This window comes from Sphaerodactylus townsendi, linkage group LG08 (genome assembly GCF_021028975.2).
Source record: "Sphaerodactylus townsendi isolate TG3544 linkage group LG08, MPM_Stown_v2.3, whole genome shotgun sequence".
Classification (NCBI taxonomy): Eukaryota; Metazoa; Chordata; class Lepidosauria; order Squamata; family Sphaerodactylidae; genus Sphaerodactylus; species Sphaerodactylus townsendi.
The window spans coordinates 74949293-74965525 of record NC_059432.1 but is presented as its reverse complement, the minus strand read 5'-3'; the positions used below and the strand labels follow the sequence as shown (position 1 = coordinate 74965525).

The following is a 16233-nucleotide window of genomic DNA, read 5'->3' as shown; positions in this document are numbered from 1 at the left end:
TAGCGGGTTGGAAGTGGGGGGAGTGGCTACTTTTGAAGCCTGACTACTGGATTTGGAGAGACAATTCTCCCCAAGACTATTTTTCTGCTGCTTTTAGTAAAAGCAAACAGAATAGTGTTCTGTATTACCATAAAATTTCTTAAATAGAGAATGGCTCTGAAGATATTTATACATGGAGGGATTTTTACATTTTCTTGTAGATCAGAAGTACATATACCTGCATTTTCAGTACAGTTTGGCGTGATTCTTGAAGCTTACTGTCGTGGGAGTGTTGCTCACATGAAAGTTCTTTCTAAACAGGTATTTCTCATTTTAAATCCTTCTCTATGGGGCGCTTTATACCTGTCATTAACTATTGATCATACCATTTCATTCATGCAACTGCCTGCCTTTTCACAAACATTTTCAGCAATGAGCAAACACCTTCCATGTAATGGAAGTTAAATATTCTGTGATTCTTCGGCTATTTTAATTGTAATTTTAATTCACTTTTGGTGCAGTTTCACATTTCTCTGTAGCATTTATTTATTTATGTAAATAGCATGACCACATTGTGGGCTGAATTCAGTAGGTTCCATGCATTCTACTACAGAAAAGTAGTTTCAAGCTGTAGAAGCACTTATGAAGAAGGCTCGATGTTACCTCCTTGCATGGCATTTGAATTGTGATGCATCCACATAAAGTATGAAGGTGCCCTAAGCATATTATGAGTTGACAGACAAATTCCCAGGCGGACGGCACCTACTCTATTATAATTTCATCCAAAAATTTTTTGCACAGGCTAAGTTTTTGATTAGAGAAGGTTCAGAGTTCTATATTATACCACTGAAATGACAATTTAGCACTGTCACTGTTATTCAGTTTCCAAATTTGGGCTCAGTAGCAGCTGAGAGAAGCTACCTGGTTACATGAAGTAATGTTCTTTCTCCTCTTCTTGCCAATTCATCGAGATAAATAGTGCTCTACACTCATTTTTACTGGATCATTGACCCTTTCAATGGAAGCTTTTGTCCCTTTATATAATGTGATGCAGTGTCTTGGAATGCTGAGTGATCTGGGCCTCCCTTTGTACTAGTAGCTACTTCCCAAATTTCCTTCTACTTGTGTATTGAGTCTAAGTAAGGGTAATATGTATCAAATAACTAATTTCTAATGTTCTACAAACTCCTGTTTCAAAAATAAAAAAATTAAAACGAGGTAAAATATTGTCTTGTTCACACTCTTGAACACTATAACAAAAATAATTTTCTTTCAGAGGTTAGTGGTACTGGGAATATTAAGCTACCATTTCCAATATGAAACAGCAGTAGAATATCTGACAAATTGTATAGCTTTTTCATAAACCCAAAGTGCGGATAGCCAGCATTTTAAGATGGCCTAATTCTTCAAATAGTAACTATGAATAAAATTGTAAGACTGAACATAGAATTAATATAAGTGAGTCACAGAAAGTACAATCTGCCACCTGCAGTCAGTAATGGCAGAGTCTGTTCTGTGGTTCATTAAGGCCAGACCATAAAATTAAGGCAGGATGAGGTGAAACCCCTTTGAGAAAGCTGTGTTTTCTATCATGCCAGTGGTCAGCTTATATTCAGTCTGAGTTCTTAGAACTGGACTCATGTCTAGATGGCATCAGTGTGTAGATGTATGTTTTGTTGCAGTCAAAGTATATTGAATGAAGAATGTACTAAGTTCCTTTCTTATGCTACATGTTTTTGAACATTTCTACAGTAACTTGGGAACCCTGGGCTTTTCTGCTTTTCTTTTAGTCAGTTGTGGCCCCAAAAAGCTTTGATTTGTTCCCTGATTTCTGCATGCATTTGTGTGCCTTTAGTTTTCACTTCATCCTTTTTGTTATTGTTTCTGATGTTTTTTCCAGTTCTTTTAAGACCATTTCTACCCAAATCTTTTTTCTAGAAGCTGATTTTGAGTTGCCTTTTCCCTCAAGCTTAACGTTTTTGTTGGTTTCCTTTGTCCTACCAATTCCCATGCATCTCTAGCCCACTTTTCATTAGTTGGACTGTGATCTTTGTCAAACCATTCCCTCTCCTTCCCCCTCCCCCACCCCCCCACCCCAGGACAAGTGGCTTCATTTTTTTTAATTTTTTAAACACTTTAAAATATAAATCTATTGATGTTCTGCTGTAACCACAGGTCAAAGTGAAAATGAAGAAAACTTGTACCAACCAGGCTACAATAATAACTTCAAAAATTTGCTCTCCCACTGGAGTGGCAATTTACTTATAAGTAACCAAAATAATTTTATAATTTTACAAACAGTAACAAAATGTTTTGGAAAAATTGTTTACATTCTCCCATTGGAGTAATGAAAATAACTTTTTTTAAAATATATACAGGTTAGAACGGCACGGCAGTATATTCTAAATACAAATATAACAGCTAGCCAGATTCTAGATAATTAACTGCCCTCGTTAAACTTCACGGCTGTTAAAGGCAGGTCAAGGATTTTTAATGTACAATAATGGTTCTAATCAAAATACCAGGGAGGACAGCGCTCTGCAATTAGTTTATTCTTATGCCTCTTGAAATGTCTCACAGAAATATGCCACTTTCCTGATATTTCTGGGAGGGAAAAATATTTCTGGGAGGGAAAGAAATTTTCCTTATATCTCTGAAAGACTCATTATTAATTTTTTTAATGAAAGCTGGGAGTTCAAATAACCTGCCTGATGTATCATTACAATGATATGTTAATATTAGTGGCTTTAAAAATGCAGCCACAATACCAATATTTCTATATAAGCATGCACAAAAAAGGAGGAGTGTCATAATGCCACTGATAACAGTGCACTCCCTTGAAAGAAGAGTAATTGACTCCACCACTGCAAAAATGCAGAGGGATTCACTGCTAAGAAAACTTGCAGTAAGTCGAATGTGTAGGAACTCCCCCCCCCCTTACTGCATGGTAGAAATAGGGCATACGATCAGATAGGATGTACTTCAACATATCCTTTGATCTATCTTGGTGACTGTGTATATTGAGCAGAGAATGCAGTTGAGATAGGAACGTTCCCCAAGGCACTGTGTACAATTCCCTCTACAAGGACAGATGAAGGCTATGTACTCTATGAACCATAGTTAATGTGCACAACAGCCAGTTATCACATATGTTAACCTTTCAACTCACATTAGCCCAGGCTGACCAGACGTCCCGCTTTTGGCAGGACAGTCCCGCCTTCAAACAATTTGTCCCGCATCCCGCGGGTTATTTCAATTCTCCCGATTTTTGGGAGGCTTTCTGCACTGCCTTCTGGGGTGCAAGGCAGTGCGGCAGCCTCCCGCTTGTGCGGCCGCAGGAGCACGGCCTTCTGGGGCTTGCTGTTTCCCGCCCTTTCACAGGGCGGGAAACGGCAGCGCCCCAGAAGGCCGTGCGCTCCTGCGGCTGCACGCGTCACTGCCTACCCCTGTCCCAGTTCACAAAGGTGACCATCTGGTCACCTTACATTAATCTCAATATGTATTATATTTTTTAAAAAACACTGCCAACTGAGTTGCTGCTTTCCTTTGTTTCCTTTCCGGAGGGGTTGCTGCAACAGTTTAACAGGGCAACCCTCTGAAATGGGCGGGGGGACAGTTATATACTCATAACTAATAGACGGAATGAACATTCATTATTCCCTACGCTGGATGTTCTGATCCCATCCCTTTGTGTGCTGCTGATGAAATACAGCAATGATAGTATTTGTTCGTCTGCTGTACAAATGTGTAGAAATACTGTAGTATAAAAGCTGTTTGTGGTTGATCTAAGAGCAGGCAAAAGTGGCATTCTGTTTGTTTGTTTTTTAACCAGAAGTTTAAATTATAGCTTTAATGCAGTGACTTCCTTTTGGCTACCAGGCCACACCCCTAATGCCCCCTCCCACACATATGAACAAACACCTCTTTCTTGGTATTAGGTCTTCTGCAAATTCAAAACAACTTCTAACACTGTAAACACATGTAAGTATTTCACAAATTCTTGCACTGTCCCCCTGCTACCTGGAAATTCCTCACTGCCCCCCTACTTCTCTAAAAACTTTCCACCACCCCCAGGGAGATGGTACCACCCACTTTGGGAATCCCTAGTGTAATGCAATCTGCATTTCTTTAGCTTTTGTATATTGGAACTATCTTTCTGACAAATGTGTTTTTAGCACTTTTAGAACACCACAAAAAGAAATACTGTGGTAAATGTAGTTCAGCAATAAGATGCAAGATCTGCAGGATTTTCTGTGCCCTTTAGAGGAAGTTGATGTCACTGCAATCAAAGAAAGGGCAAAAAAATCCCAACTGTGCAAACACGGAGGAAATTCAAAGTAGAAATACTTCAAAAAGTTCCTGTTTGTGTAGCACAGGTTGCATTTTGCTCCCTTGTCACTGATGTTTGCACAGCTACTGGAATTGTGGAAATGCAAAGAGACTTTGGTTTTGACAGATGGCTGACCTGGTAGGTCTCTGCCTCCTCTATTCCACAATTAGAGTACATACCCAGCATCCTGCTTGGCATGGATGAGCTTATCTTTAAAAAGCTTCAGCTTTAAAGCCATGCATTAAGGTAACTTTTCTTTTCACAAAAACAATTGTAAATATGTAAGTGGATACTCCTTAGTGAACTCTAGCTAGGCTTTGAGCTTATTGGTGCAGGTGGCTAAGAACTTTCATAGTCATAATGGAATCTGCATTTACACTTGAGGGAATCTGTTATTAAATGTATAATCAACCTATAGCACAGCTGAAGAGAGGTATATGAAAATGCTGTAACATTAATAGTTTTAAGGGCATCCCAGCTGCTTTAGCATCCTTTGTAAGAATCCAGCAGCATGAAAACAATGTAACTGAATGTAGCTGCTGCTCATGTTGTCTTGGGCCGCGGTTCTCAACCTGTGGGTCGGGACCCCTTTGGGGGTCGGACGACCTTTTCACAGGGGTCGCCTAAGATTCTCTGCATCAGTGTTCTCCATCTGTAAAATGGATAAATGTTAGGGTTGGGGGTCACCACAACATGAGGAACTGTATTAAAGGGTTGCCGCATTAGGAAGGTTGAGAACCACTGTGCTAGAAGGTAGTGAAATCGTATTGCTCCAATTCCAGTTCAACTTCATTGGCTCCCAGTTCAGTATCAAGTCCAGCCAAAGACCCATTTTTGACTTTTTACAGCCTAAAATGGTTTGAGACTGGGGTATCAAAAGGAGAACTTTTTTTTTCAGAATGGATTTGGTTGGACACTGAAATGATTTAATGTAATCCTGCTTTGTGTGCCGTTGGCATTGGAGGTTCAGAGCATGGCAACATCTTTTGGGGGGTGGCACCTTGAGTTTTGAAAGATATTGTTGCCATCTTCTTCAGTCATTGTTTTGAGCAGGGTATTGAATTCCTTTCTATTTAGGCAGACTTTAGCTTGGCTTAAGTGAGCTTGATTACAGGGTGGTTTTTGAGATGTGAGACTGACTATCCCTTTTTATTATGCAGCTGTTTTCTGTTGCTCATGTGATTGTATTTTAATCTTTTTATAACTATATTGATTTTATGCTTCTATATGTTGCTTTTTGTATGCTTGTGCTAGAAAAACGGTAAAAAAATTTTTGTAGAGTCAGTGTGATTAGTGGTTAGAATGTTGAATTTGGAGTGGTAAAATCTGGCTTCAAATCACCACCCACTTATGATTCCTACTGTATGACTTTGGGCTACTCACATTTTCAGACCAACATACCTTACTGGTATGTTGTTATCTTAAAAAACTGATGGAGTGAATCTCATATAAACCTGTAAGCTATGTTGGGATCCAATCCTCGTGTTTACTAAAACTTTTATTTGGATTCTTAAAGTGAAAGAAACTTGTAACTTCAGCCATAATATTTTGTTTTGTTTTTAAACTCAACCTAGATGAGTATCAGGATGTTCTTGAGACACCTTGGTAGCAGTTTTGAGCCATCTTTGTCCGCCTCCATCCCAGACCTCTGCTGAACATTTTAAGGGTCTGGCAGCAACATGGATAGAGTTAATCTTGCCGGGCCTTAATATGCAGTCATCCTCCAGTAGAAATCAGGGTTGTGATTGGTTCCTGCCAATTCCTATGTAGTGCTGGGCCTTTAAATATTACTGCATCCAGTGTAGGTGATACGAGATTATTACTTGCCATACTGCATATTCATTCTGTGTGAAATCAGTGTCATGTAAAGGAGGAGGTGGTGTGGTGTGATGGTTAGAGTCGGAGATGCCTAGGGCTAGATTCCCACTCAGCTATGACCCTTTAGGTCTGTCACAGATGCTCACCCTAACCTACCTATAAGGATAGAACAGGGGTCTGCAACCTGCGGCTCTCCAGATGTTCATGGACTACAAATCCCATCAGCCCCTGCCAGTTTGGCCAATTGGCCATGCTGGCAGGGGCTGATGGGAATTGTAGTCCATGAACATCTGGAGAGCCGCAGGTTGCAGACCCCTGGGATAGAAGAAATGAGAACAATGTAAGTGGCTTTGGTTCCCCCTTGAAAAGAAAGTAGATTAAACTCTATGAATATATACAGTCATATGGTTAACATCTATTAGCTATTAACGCAGACATTAAGCACAGAGTTCTATTTTAAAATCTCAATATCTACTCCAGGTCGAAGCACTGAACAAGATGAAGACTTTGAATAGTCTAATAAAGCTGAATGCTGTGAAGCAAAGCAAAGCCAAAGCCAAAGATGCCATGCACACCTGTTTAAAACAAAGAGCTTACAAGGAAGCCCTTTCTGATCTCCAGTCTCCACTGAATCCTTCAGTCATACTTTCAGAACTGTAGTAAGTGTACCCAGCAACTGTTATGTGGAAATGGGCAGGCAGAAGGCTCTTGCTTTCTGACTTCCTTTGGCTGTGCTGCTCAGCAGATGTGCTGGCACTATTTCTTAGTGTGTCTGACACTCCTTCTGTGTATGCTTTATAAGCAGTTCTTGGGTTTCCTAAGGTTAAGAGTGAAGTTTTTGCAGTTGACGTTAAAAGTTAAACGGGTTCTTGTAAGATCTGTGATAATAAAGACCCACCTTAAAATAACAATGAATGCGCTGGATCCAGCACAAGGACTTTCCCTGCATCTCTCCCCCAGTGCAGCCATTGCCAACCCCAGGAACATTTATTCCTGGGGTCACAGGATCCGCATGGACTAATACCCATGTGAGTTGCAGTGCAGAAAGGAAGCTGGTGAAAGTGCTCTCTTCAGTAGGCCTTCACTGATAAAACAAAAAGGAAGGGAAATCTCCTCTCCTCATGCCCTTCACACTGCTGCCTCCCAACCTTCATGGTTACTAGGCCACAGAGATCCCATAATTCTGTGAATAAGAAAGAATGAGAAAGCACTGATGGGAGATAAAAGTTAGAGGAAAAGATATGTGACCATCAGTTCCTTGAGCTGACAGAATTTTTGATCCAGCCCACTTTCTGACTATCCTCTTGAAATCCATACACCTATAACTGAGAGAAATTATGACAATATCTGTTGTGGTTTGAAATGCTTCATTTAGCTCATACAATTCTGTCGTGGCATGACCTTCAGAGGTGCTTTATTGAAATTCTGCTATATTTTTTCTGACTTGTCAATCTCCCTGATTAACTCAACAAAATTATTTGTAATGCTTTTTTTCTAGTGTGGAGAAATGTAAATACATGGACTCTAAAATGAAACCTTTGTGGATAGTATATAACAACAGAGTGTTCGGTGGAGATTTGGTGGGGATCATCTTTAAAAATGGAGATGGTATGTAAATGTTAGAATCTGGTTTTCTACCATAGCATTTAGATCCTGCTTTCCAGTAATTGCTGATGAGCAAAAGGATACTAGAGCAATTGCACTGGCTGTGTTCAGATATTGTGGCAAACTGCAATTGAACAACAGTTGGTAAAAACACAGATTATAGTTATGCTTGTGTGCAGCTCACTTCCTCTGTGACCCAGTTCCTCTTGTACACAAAGCTTAATTCAGAATGTCCTGGTTTGATGAAGCTTCAGAGTGCTTTACCATTTGAATAGCAAGTCCTTCAGCAAACCAGAGTTTGTTTACTCCCCACAAACTTGGATTATAAAGTGGGGGTTAACTGTTTCAGTGCAACTTTTATCACAGTGCAATACAGAGACAAAATTTCTTGCTGGTTCCACTTAATATCTTTGATGCTATAAATGTTCAAACAATTTTTTTATATAATTAACCAATACCTGCTACTGTCTAAATAGGTTTAACTGAATTGATAGCTTGAAATAATGTCTATCTTTCTTGCAGATCTACGTCAAGACATGCTGACGCTTCAGATGTTACGTTTGATGGACTTGCTTTGGAAAGAGGCTGGTCTAGATCTTCGGTAAGACTGCCTTCAATTACCAACTTTTGCTTATTGCTAGTCTCTTGTTGGCTGCAACTTGGAAATAGTGGGCACTCAAAATTTGTATTGTCAGTAATCCTATGACTAGGTAAGCCTGGTACACAATAAATATAATATAAACCTGCTGTTACATAAAATCTACTTAATTGTCTCATCTAACTATGGTTGGGGTACCACTTGTGCCTGGATGAAAGTGTAGGGAGAAAAGATGATTTGGAGCAACTGGGCCCTCACCGGCTGTCAGCCAATCAACTCTCAAGCAGTTTCCTACAGCCCGCCTCAGAGGTTGGTCCATCATGGAAGGAAGGGGTATGCAGATCTGCAGGCTTCAGGCTTGTCCTGGCACACAGCGCAGATCGAAAGGAGAAGGATGAGGAGGTACTGGGCATTCAGCAAACTCTTCACAGGAGATTAAAAAAGCAGTTGTTCGTGAGTGTGGCAGGGTCTTCTCACAGCCCCCTGCAACTGTATTGGTGGATACCAGCACACAGCTCTAATTTCCAACTGTGGGTTGGGCATGGAATCAACATGTGCGCACATAGCTTTAGTGTCCCGACAGTGTTTGCTTCTCCAAAAGCAAGATGTTTAGACGTTCCAAGCATAACAAGGGGAGAGAGAGAGAGCATACACATTACTGCAATTGAAGTTGTATCCTGAGCAGAGTCGAGCTCTTAGTTTTGAAAGCAGGAACTGTCTGCCCAGCTCATTTATTTATTATCATAAGGAAGTCATGAGCTGGCTCCCCCTTTCTAGCATCTCCCTAGCTGCTAATGCATTGCATAGGAGCATTGTCTGTGGTTTACCCTTCTCCAGCCAACCATGCTGTTGAGATACTTTCAGTCATGTTACCATTATTTGACTACTAGCAAAATACAACATTGGTGGATGGTCTGTATATTGCAAGAGTGAAAGGTGCTGAATCCCTAGGCACTAACACATATTGTATCACACTATTCCCTGTCAACAATACAGCATTTGCAGAGGCTGCTCAGAAGTATCTTAATTTTTTAATGTCAAGAGTGGTCAATCCCACTCTAGGGCATCTGTCCCTATCATAGAATTATAAAGTTGGAAGAGACAACAAGGACCATAAAATCCAACCATGCAGGAAGACATAATCGAAGCACTCCTGACAGATGGACATCCAGCTATGTTTAAAAACCTCCAAAGAAGGAGACTCCACCACACTCCGAGGCTGTGTATTCCACTGTCGAACAGCCCTTACTATTAGGAAGTTCTTCCTAATGTTTAGGTGGCATCTCTTTTACTGTATCTTGAATCCATTACTCCTTGCCCTAATCTCTGGAGCAGCGTGTTCAACCAGAGCATGCTTCAACATGACATCCCTTCAAAATAGTGTTAAACATGGCTAATCAAGTGTCACTCTTTAACCTTTTTTTTTTTTTTTTTTTCTCTCAGACTAAACTGGAGCTGAAACTCCTTAAGCCACTTCTCATAGGGCATGGTCACCCTCCTCTGGACCTGTCCCAGCTTGTCAATATCCTTCTTGAATTGCGGTGCCCAGAACTGGGCACAGTATTCAAGACTGATGCTTGTCTCGAGCTCATCTCTTAAATATTTTTGTAGGAGTTCAACAAAATGAAGTTTAGAGCAGTCGCTTTCACAGATAAGGGAGGCATCATAAATAAGTTGCCCATCAGCCAAATATGCAACTTCTGAAAAAGATTCTTTTTAACTATGTCTGTTATCAGAAAAAAAAAATTGAAGATAGATTAGTTTCCAAAGTGTATCAGGTGTTTTTCTACTGGATGAAAGGATGAGGGTTTAGTTGCTCTGAATTTTGAATATTGATTTACATTCTGTTTGGTAACAGGAAGAAAATGCTTGGAGGTTGGCTGTTGCCCATAGCAAGGATAGAGTCTCCCTGTCCAGAAGCTGTGAAAGGCACTGGTCAGGCATTCTATGGTGGCTCCCTGGTGAAAGGTGGGGCCTACTAATCCATCCCAGCCCACACACCTTACTTGGCAGGAGGTTAGGAAGCTCATTAAATTGTGTTGTTTCTGAGTCAGTCTGTTATCATATGATGGGAATTAATGAGCAGGAGGTCTTGCTGAGCAAAGGTTGCTTTCAAGATCTCTCAGGAAATGGTAGGCCACAGCAAAGGAAAGAATTCCAGTCCAGTTACAGACTACTGTGTGCACTTTTAGATGTGCTTTTGACTGCAGTGCTAGGGCACATGAGGGAGAGCACTGTCGGGTAAAATCTAGGGGTTTTTTTCCTATAGACTCAGAAAGGAGGAACTAAAATAAATATTTGTTTATTTGTTAAAAAAATTATTCTACTTCTCCAGAAATCTGCTTAAGGCAGCTCGCAAAACAATGCAGTAAAATCATGCAATAAAAGTATCAATCGTAAACAAGTATTAAAATGAGCCAAAGCAGAAAGAAGCATTCAGTGCTCTAAAATAAATGAAATGGTTACCTTCACAGTCTGTGAAATAGTGCATGGATTCTCCCTGTTAGCAGGGTATGTAGTTGAATGCCTCCATTAGAGGGAAATATATCCAAGCTTTTCTGAAAAAAACTCTTGAGGTGGTTCTCACTGACAACTGCTATTTACAAACAATGCTAAGGCTTGGATCCCAAATGGATTTATGTGGGCCCAGGACAGAGGGTGAGTTCGGCCTGTTCCCCCTTCCTGTGGGAGATCTCTGACTTCCCCCACAAAAAATGTTATTCCTAGGGTCCTTCATTGCCTGTGAGCTGTAGAAAGGCATGCGTGGCAAAACAATTTCACACAGACCTCCACATCTGTAGAATTCTAGGTTGGATTCAAGCCTTAAAAATCTATAAAGTAATGAAATTCTCATTTATCTAAGACAGAGAAAGTAGTAAACATAGAGAATTTGACATCTCCATAACCTGACCTCTAGGGAAATGTGAAAGCATTAAAGCTTTAGTTTATTATTTTATTGAAACATTTATAACCTGTTTTTACTATTGGATTAAGGCAGCTCAAATGCTATTAAATTAGGAATACAAGAAGAGGCCTGCTCGTTCATACCAAGGATCCATCTTGTTTCTCAAAATAACCAGTCAGATGTACCTAGAGGCCCTGGAAGCAAGGCATGGAGGCCTAGGCCTTTCCCAATTGTTGCCTTGCCAGAACTTAGTAGTCAGAGGATAGTAACCATGTAGTAATTATGGCTAATAGCCAGTTTCTGTGGATTGATCTAAGCCAGTTTCAAAGTTAATGGCCATTACTGTATCCTATGGAAGTCGGTATTAAAAATTAATTACATGTTGTGTAAAGATTTTTCTTTGCCTGAATCTACTGCCCATCAACTTCACTTGAGTGTTATGGGAAAGGAAAGCAAGATTTCCTCAGCCCAGCCCATGCACAGTGTTATAAACCACTGTCATATTTATCTCCCCCCTCCCAAGTCTTTAGCATTTTAACCGGACATTCCCACCATCCATGATGGCATATGTGAATTTGTGTAACACATCAAGGAAGCAACATGAAACAAAGGACTTTCGTTAAACCTGCTGCAGGGGCTTTTTACGTGTCCATCTGTAAAGGAGAGAGTAAATCCAGAGATCTATTCACACATTACAAAAGACCTTGCCGCAGTGCATTTGTTTGGGACTGTCAGAACTTGAATTGATAGGCATAATTGTTGTGAACCTGGAGGAACGTTGCAGACGTTACACAGGGCAGGAGGAAAATATAACTCATCTCACTGGTTGGTTTATACATCTGTCAGTAGTTGTCTTTATATAGTTTTAGCAAAAGGTACAAAAGAATCCTACTGACAGATATTGAAGGGAAGGATGAGGTGGACAGGACCCTGAGGATTTGTCCCCTGCTTGACTCCTGTCAAGCTGTCTCTCTGACGAGGATGTTTTTTCCTCCATTTGGGAGAGTACCATCCTCTGGGGACAGAGCAGCTTTCATCATTGCTGGCTTTTGAAGAGGAAGTTGTTGGAAGCATGCCCAGTGAACGCTGCAAGTAAGGGTGGGTTGAAGTGCAGCAGCATTGCACTTTAACCTAATAAAACCCGCATTGAGATTATGAAGTAGCAAAGAGAGCTCAGGCATGATTCTTTGTATTGTGAAGGCAGCTATTCCAGAAGTGGAGTTGTTGAGCGCCCTCCTTGACTTAGATACAGAATCAGTCATTTTTAATTGCATGGGAAATTTTGAATTGAAGGATATGGAAAGTTTCTAAAGATAGAGGTGAAGTGCGTGTGTGGGAGGGGCATAGATTAATCATACTTCTGATGTGACGTGGGAGATAAGCTTGACTTTAGAGGTTGTAAATGACTGTGGTGATTCTTGGATGATGGTGTTATAACTTGTGATTGTTTTTAGCAGTGATGTTTGGTTTTCAACCAGTTGAACTAAACTTAGACTGTTTTTGTGGCTTCATTGTTCCGTGTTTTGACATTTGGGAACTGTTATAATTTCAATAAAATACCGTTTCTGCCTCATTCTCTTACTGTGATTTTGTAGCCCTCTGCAAAGCTTAACTGATTTGTTCAGCTTGCACTCTACTGTCTATTGCATACTCAGAGCATCTTATTTTTGGAAATTACCTCCTATTTCAGGTAATCCAGTAACCATCAGTCACTTAATCCTTTAGCCTATATTTTCCTTCAGGGTACAGTTTTTACAGTATGGAGAGAAATCTCAAAAGTTTATCCTGATATTAGTTTCGATATGAAAGCACATACTTTTAAAGTGTAGACAACTGGGGAAGGCAACAGCAAACCATCCCATAAACGCAGTCTGTCTAGTAAAAATCGTGATGTGACATCACACCATGGTTGCATATCTTTTGCTCCGAAAGACTGAAATCCTACCCAACCCACATTCATCAGGCTCAGCCCTGTATTCATCATATATCTAGTGTCCCACCTTTCCTTGCTATACCTATAACCTCACCCCACAATAGCACTTACTCCACAATCAGCCCCCAAAAGACTGGCAGCCTTGGAGCTGATCCACGCTTCAGAACCAAGAAGACTTGAATTTAAAGTTCCTTGCAAGACAGACAGAAATGTCAGTAAGAATCACGCTCCATTTGTGTGTGTGTGTGTGTGTGTGTGTGTGTGCGTGCGTGCGTGCGTGCGTGCGTGCGTGTGTGTGTGTTTGCAGGAACTGAGGTGGGTGTGGGGTTTTTTGGTTTGGTTTGGTTTTGATTGTTTGCCAACTGCTTGAGGATTTACTCTCAAATGAAAGAAAAGAGCACCATCTATTGTTAAAATGGTTGAAGTGCATGGCTCTTGCCTTGGTGAAATGCAAATATATATGTACATTTTCTGATTTTTCAGAGATTCTTGTACAAGTTAGCCTATGTGTTTGTCTTTTAACTATTAAATTGACTGGTTTTTATACTTACTATTTTTGCAGAATCTTGCCATACGGTTGTTTAGCAACAGGAGATCATTCTGGTTTAATTGAAGTTGTCTCCAAATCTGAGACCATTGCAGATATTCAACTCAATAGTAGCAATGTTGCTGCGGCTGCTGCATTCAACAAAGATGCTCTCTTAAATTGGATTAAGGAATGCAATTCAGGGTAAGATGTAGTTTGCTTTTGGCTCTTCACTGAGATTTTCCACAGATCACAGACCAGTGTTATGTATTGCCATGTTTATAGTATGCTAAAGCTTTCAATCTGTGAGTTTTCTTTGATCTTGGATAATAATATAGAGACAAGATTCCTGCCCGTTCTTCCACAATCCAAGCATAGCATACTTCAACAGAGCTGCCCTTCCTGCTAGTATTCTCCAACAACAGTCTCATCGATTGTCTCAGAATCTCTTTAAGTCACGGTTAACTAAACTGAGGGACATATTATATTTATTTACTTCATGTGGAAGTAAATGGGGACCATTCTTTTCTCCTCCATTTTATTCTGACACTAATTCTGTGAGGTACGGTGAGGCCGACAGCATGGGACTAGCCCACGTTCACCCAGTGAGTTTCCTTGGCTGTGTAGGAATTGGACCCTGGGTCCACCAAGTTCTGCTCCAACACACTAACCACTATATCACACCAGGCACTGACAGTGGGGTTTAATGTACACCAAATGACCCCAGCACCTTGTTCGTTTCTCGGGTTGTGCTGGCATCTTCTCCCTCAGCTGAGTATAAATTTAGCTTGTATTAGCCAGCCAACAACATTTTCAGTAGTTCCTACCATGTCATAAAGATCAGGCAACAATTCAGTCCCCCAATTTCACTTTAACCAGTGTCCCTACAGTGTTGTTAGAACTTTAACGGCTGCAAGCATGAAATAATTAGCTTTTCTGTTTTACACAAAGAGTGAATGTTTCTCCTCAGCTGTCTTCTGCCAGCGGACTTATCTGTTTAATTTGGCATGCCTTCACTGACTGTTTTTAAAAGCGTGTTTTGATTGTTCAATGTCTTGGGGACCCTAAGGTGCTATAAAAATGTTTTAAATGAATACATTAATGTTTCGTTTCCTTGTATTACATCACAATAAAGGGCAACAGTAGCTGTCCAAAGTATTTTCGTCATGAAATGTATGTTTCTGTTTAATGTGTTAATGAAATTTTCATCAAATTACACAATATGTTTACTAGCTGAGCATATGTGAAGTGTTTGTAAAGCAGCTTCTGTTGGTTGTCTAGCAAGATGCTGTCTTGATGCTGTACCTGGAGCTATCTGAAGCAATCTATTTCTGACTCCTAATTTAAGAAATTCTTTGAAATGTTAGCATTCTGTTTTTCCCCACCTAGAGATGACTTGGATCGAGCTATTGAGGCATTCACACTCTCTTGTGCTGGCTACTGTGTAGCTACTTATGTGCTGGGCATAGGAGACAGACATAGTGACAATATCATGGTCCGGAAGAATGGTCAGGTACGTCTTTTCTTGGGAAACTGTTTCAGGAGAAGTCTATTACTAGTGTCTATTTCTGTATGTTTTACTTGCTTTTCAGCCTATGATACAATCAAAAGTGCTGCTCTTCAGAAAAATCCATCATCTTCAGTCTTCTGTAACTGTACAGGCCTGCCAATTTGAAGATTTTTTTTCCTAGCTCTTAGATACAGCCTGGGGTCTATAAGGCTTACTTCAGTACCCTCACTCAACCCTCACAGATAGAAACTCCTAAAATAAACATACAACACTTTCTTTAGAGGAAAATAAAGCAAAACCCCATACAGCAGATGAACTGATCTTTAGGATTCTTCTTTTTCTCTTCCTGGAAGATATATCTCTTCCTGGTTATTTATGTGCTCTGCAGCTGGGCCTTCAATAACCTAACCACCAGTATACTCCAGTCTGAAATATTTGCTTAAACCACAGCACACAGGACTGCCACACAGAAAACCGGGCCAAATTCACACTGACTGCCACTGCTTTCCTTGTTATTTTATGAGCTTAGATAAGGCAAATAGCTCTTTACTTCAGGAACTTCAAACTCCAAAAGCTTTTCAGATTGTTCTCTACAGGGAGATATCCTCCTCCCTCTCAGTGTCATCAGATTTTTTTACCCAATCAGAATGCAGGTTGCCTCAACCAATCAGTGGCTTTCCTGTTCCTAGACCTCTATGCCTCACTCTGAGTGTAAACAATAATGGCTCCTAACAGCCCTGCACTATTAAAATCATACATTTCTCTGCAGTCTGTCACACCAGGCAACTGAAACCACTGCTATGGTAGACCACCCATCTCAACCACCTTCTTCTGCCTCATTTCTGAGATTGGATCCAGTGTGGATCACTGGAATAAGTGTCTGCTTATTGTGTATTTGCTGTTGCTATAAAGAAGTTCATGGGGGGGGGGGGAGGATGATTATTCACATGACCTACTGGAGTAAATCTAGTTAATGAACATTAAGATTTTGAACAACAGAATTAAATAGCTCCCTTTGGATAATAATTT

General features: G+C 40.4%; 1 protein-coding gene across 4 annotated transcripts in view; it reads left to right on the top strand.

Moving 5' to 3' along the window:
• The window catches only part of PIK3CB (phosphatidylinositol-4,5-bisphosphate 3-kinase catalytic subunit beta), a 105615-nt gene that overhangs the window by 84508 nt on the left and 4874 nt on the right, over positions 1-16233 (top strand). For all 4 annotated transcript variants that reach the window (XM_048506058.1, XM_048506059.1, XM_048506060.1 and 1 more), the window contains 6 exons: positions 201-300; positions 6608-6786; positions 7626-7735; positions 8255-8333; positions 13731-13898; positions 15084-15207. In XM_048506058.1, coding sequence (XP_048362015.1) covers positions 201-300; positions 6608-6786; positions 7626-7735; positions 8255-8333; positions 13731-13898; positions 15084-15207 — 760 coding nt within the window. The remainder of the gene's footprint in view (positions 1-200; positions 301-6607; positions 6787-7625; positions 7736-8254; positions 8334-13730; positions 13899-15083; positions 15208-16233) is intronic.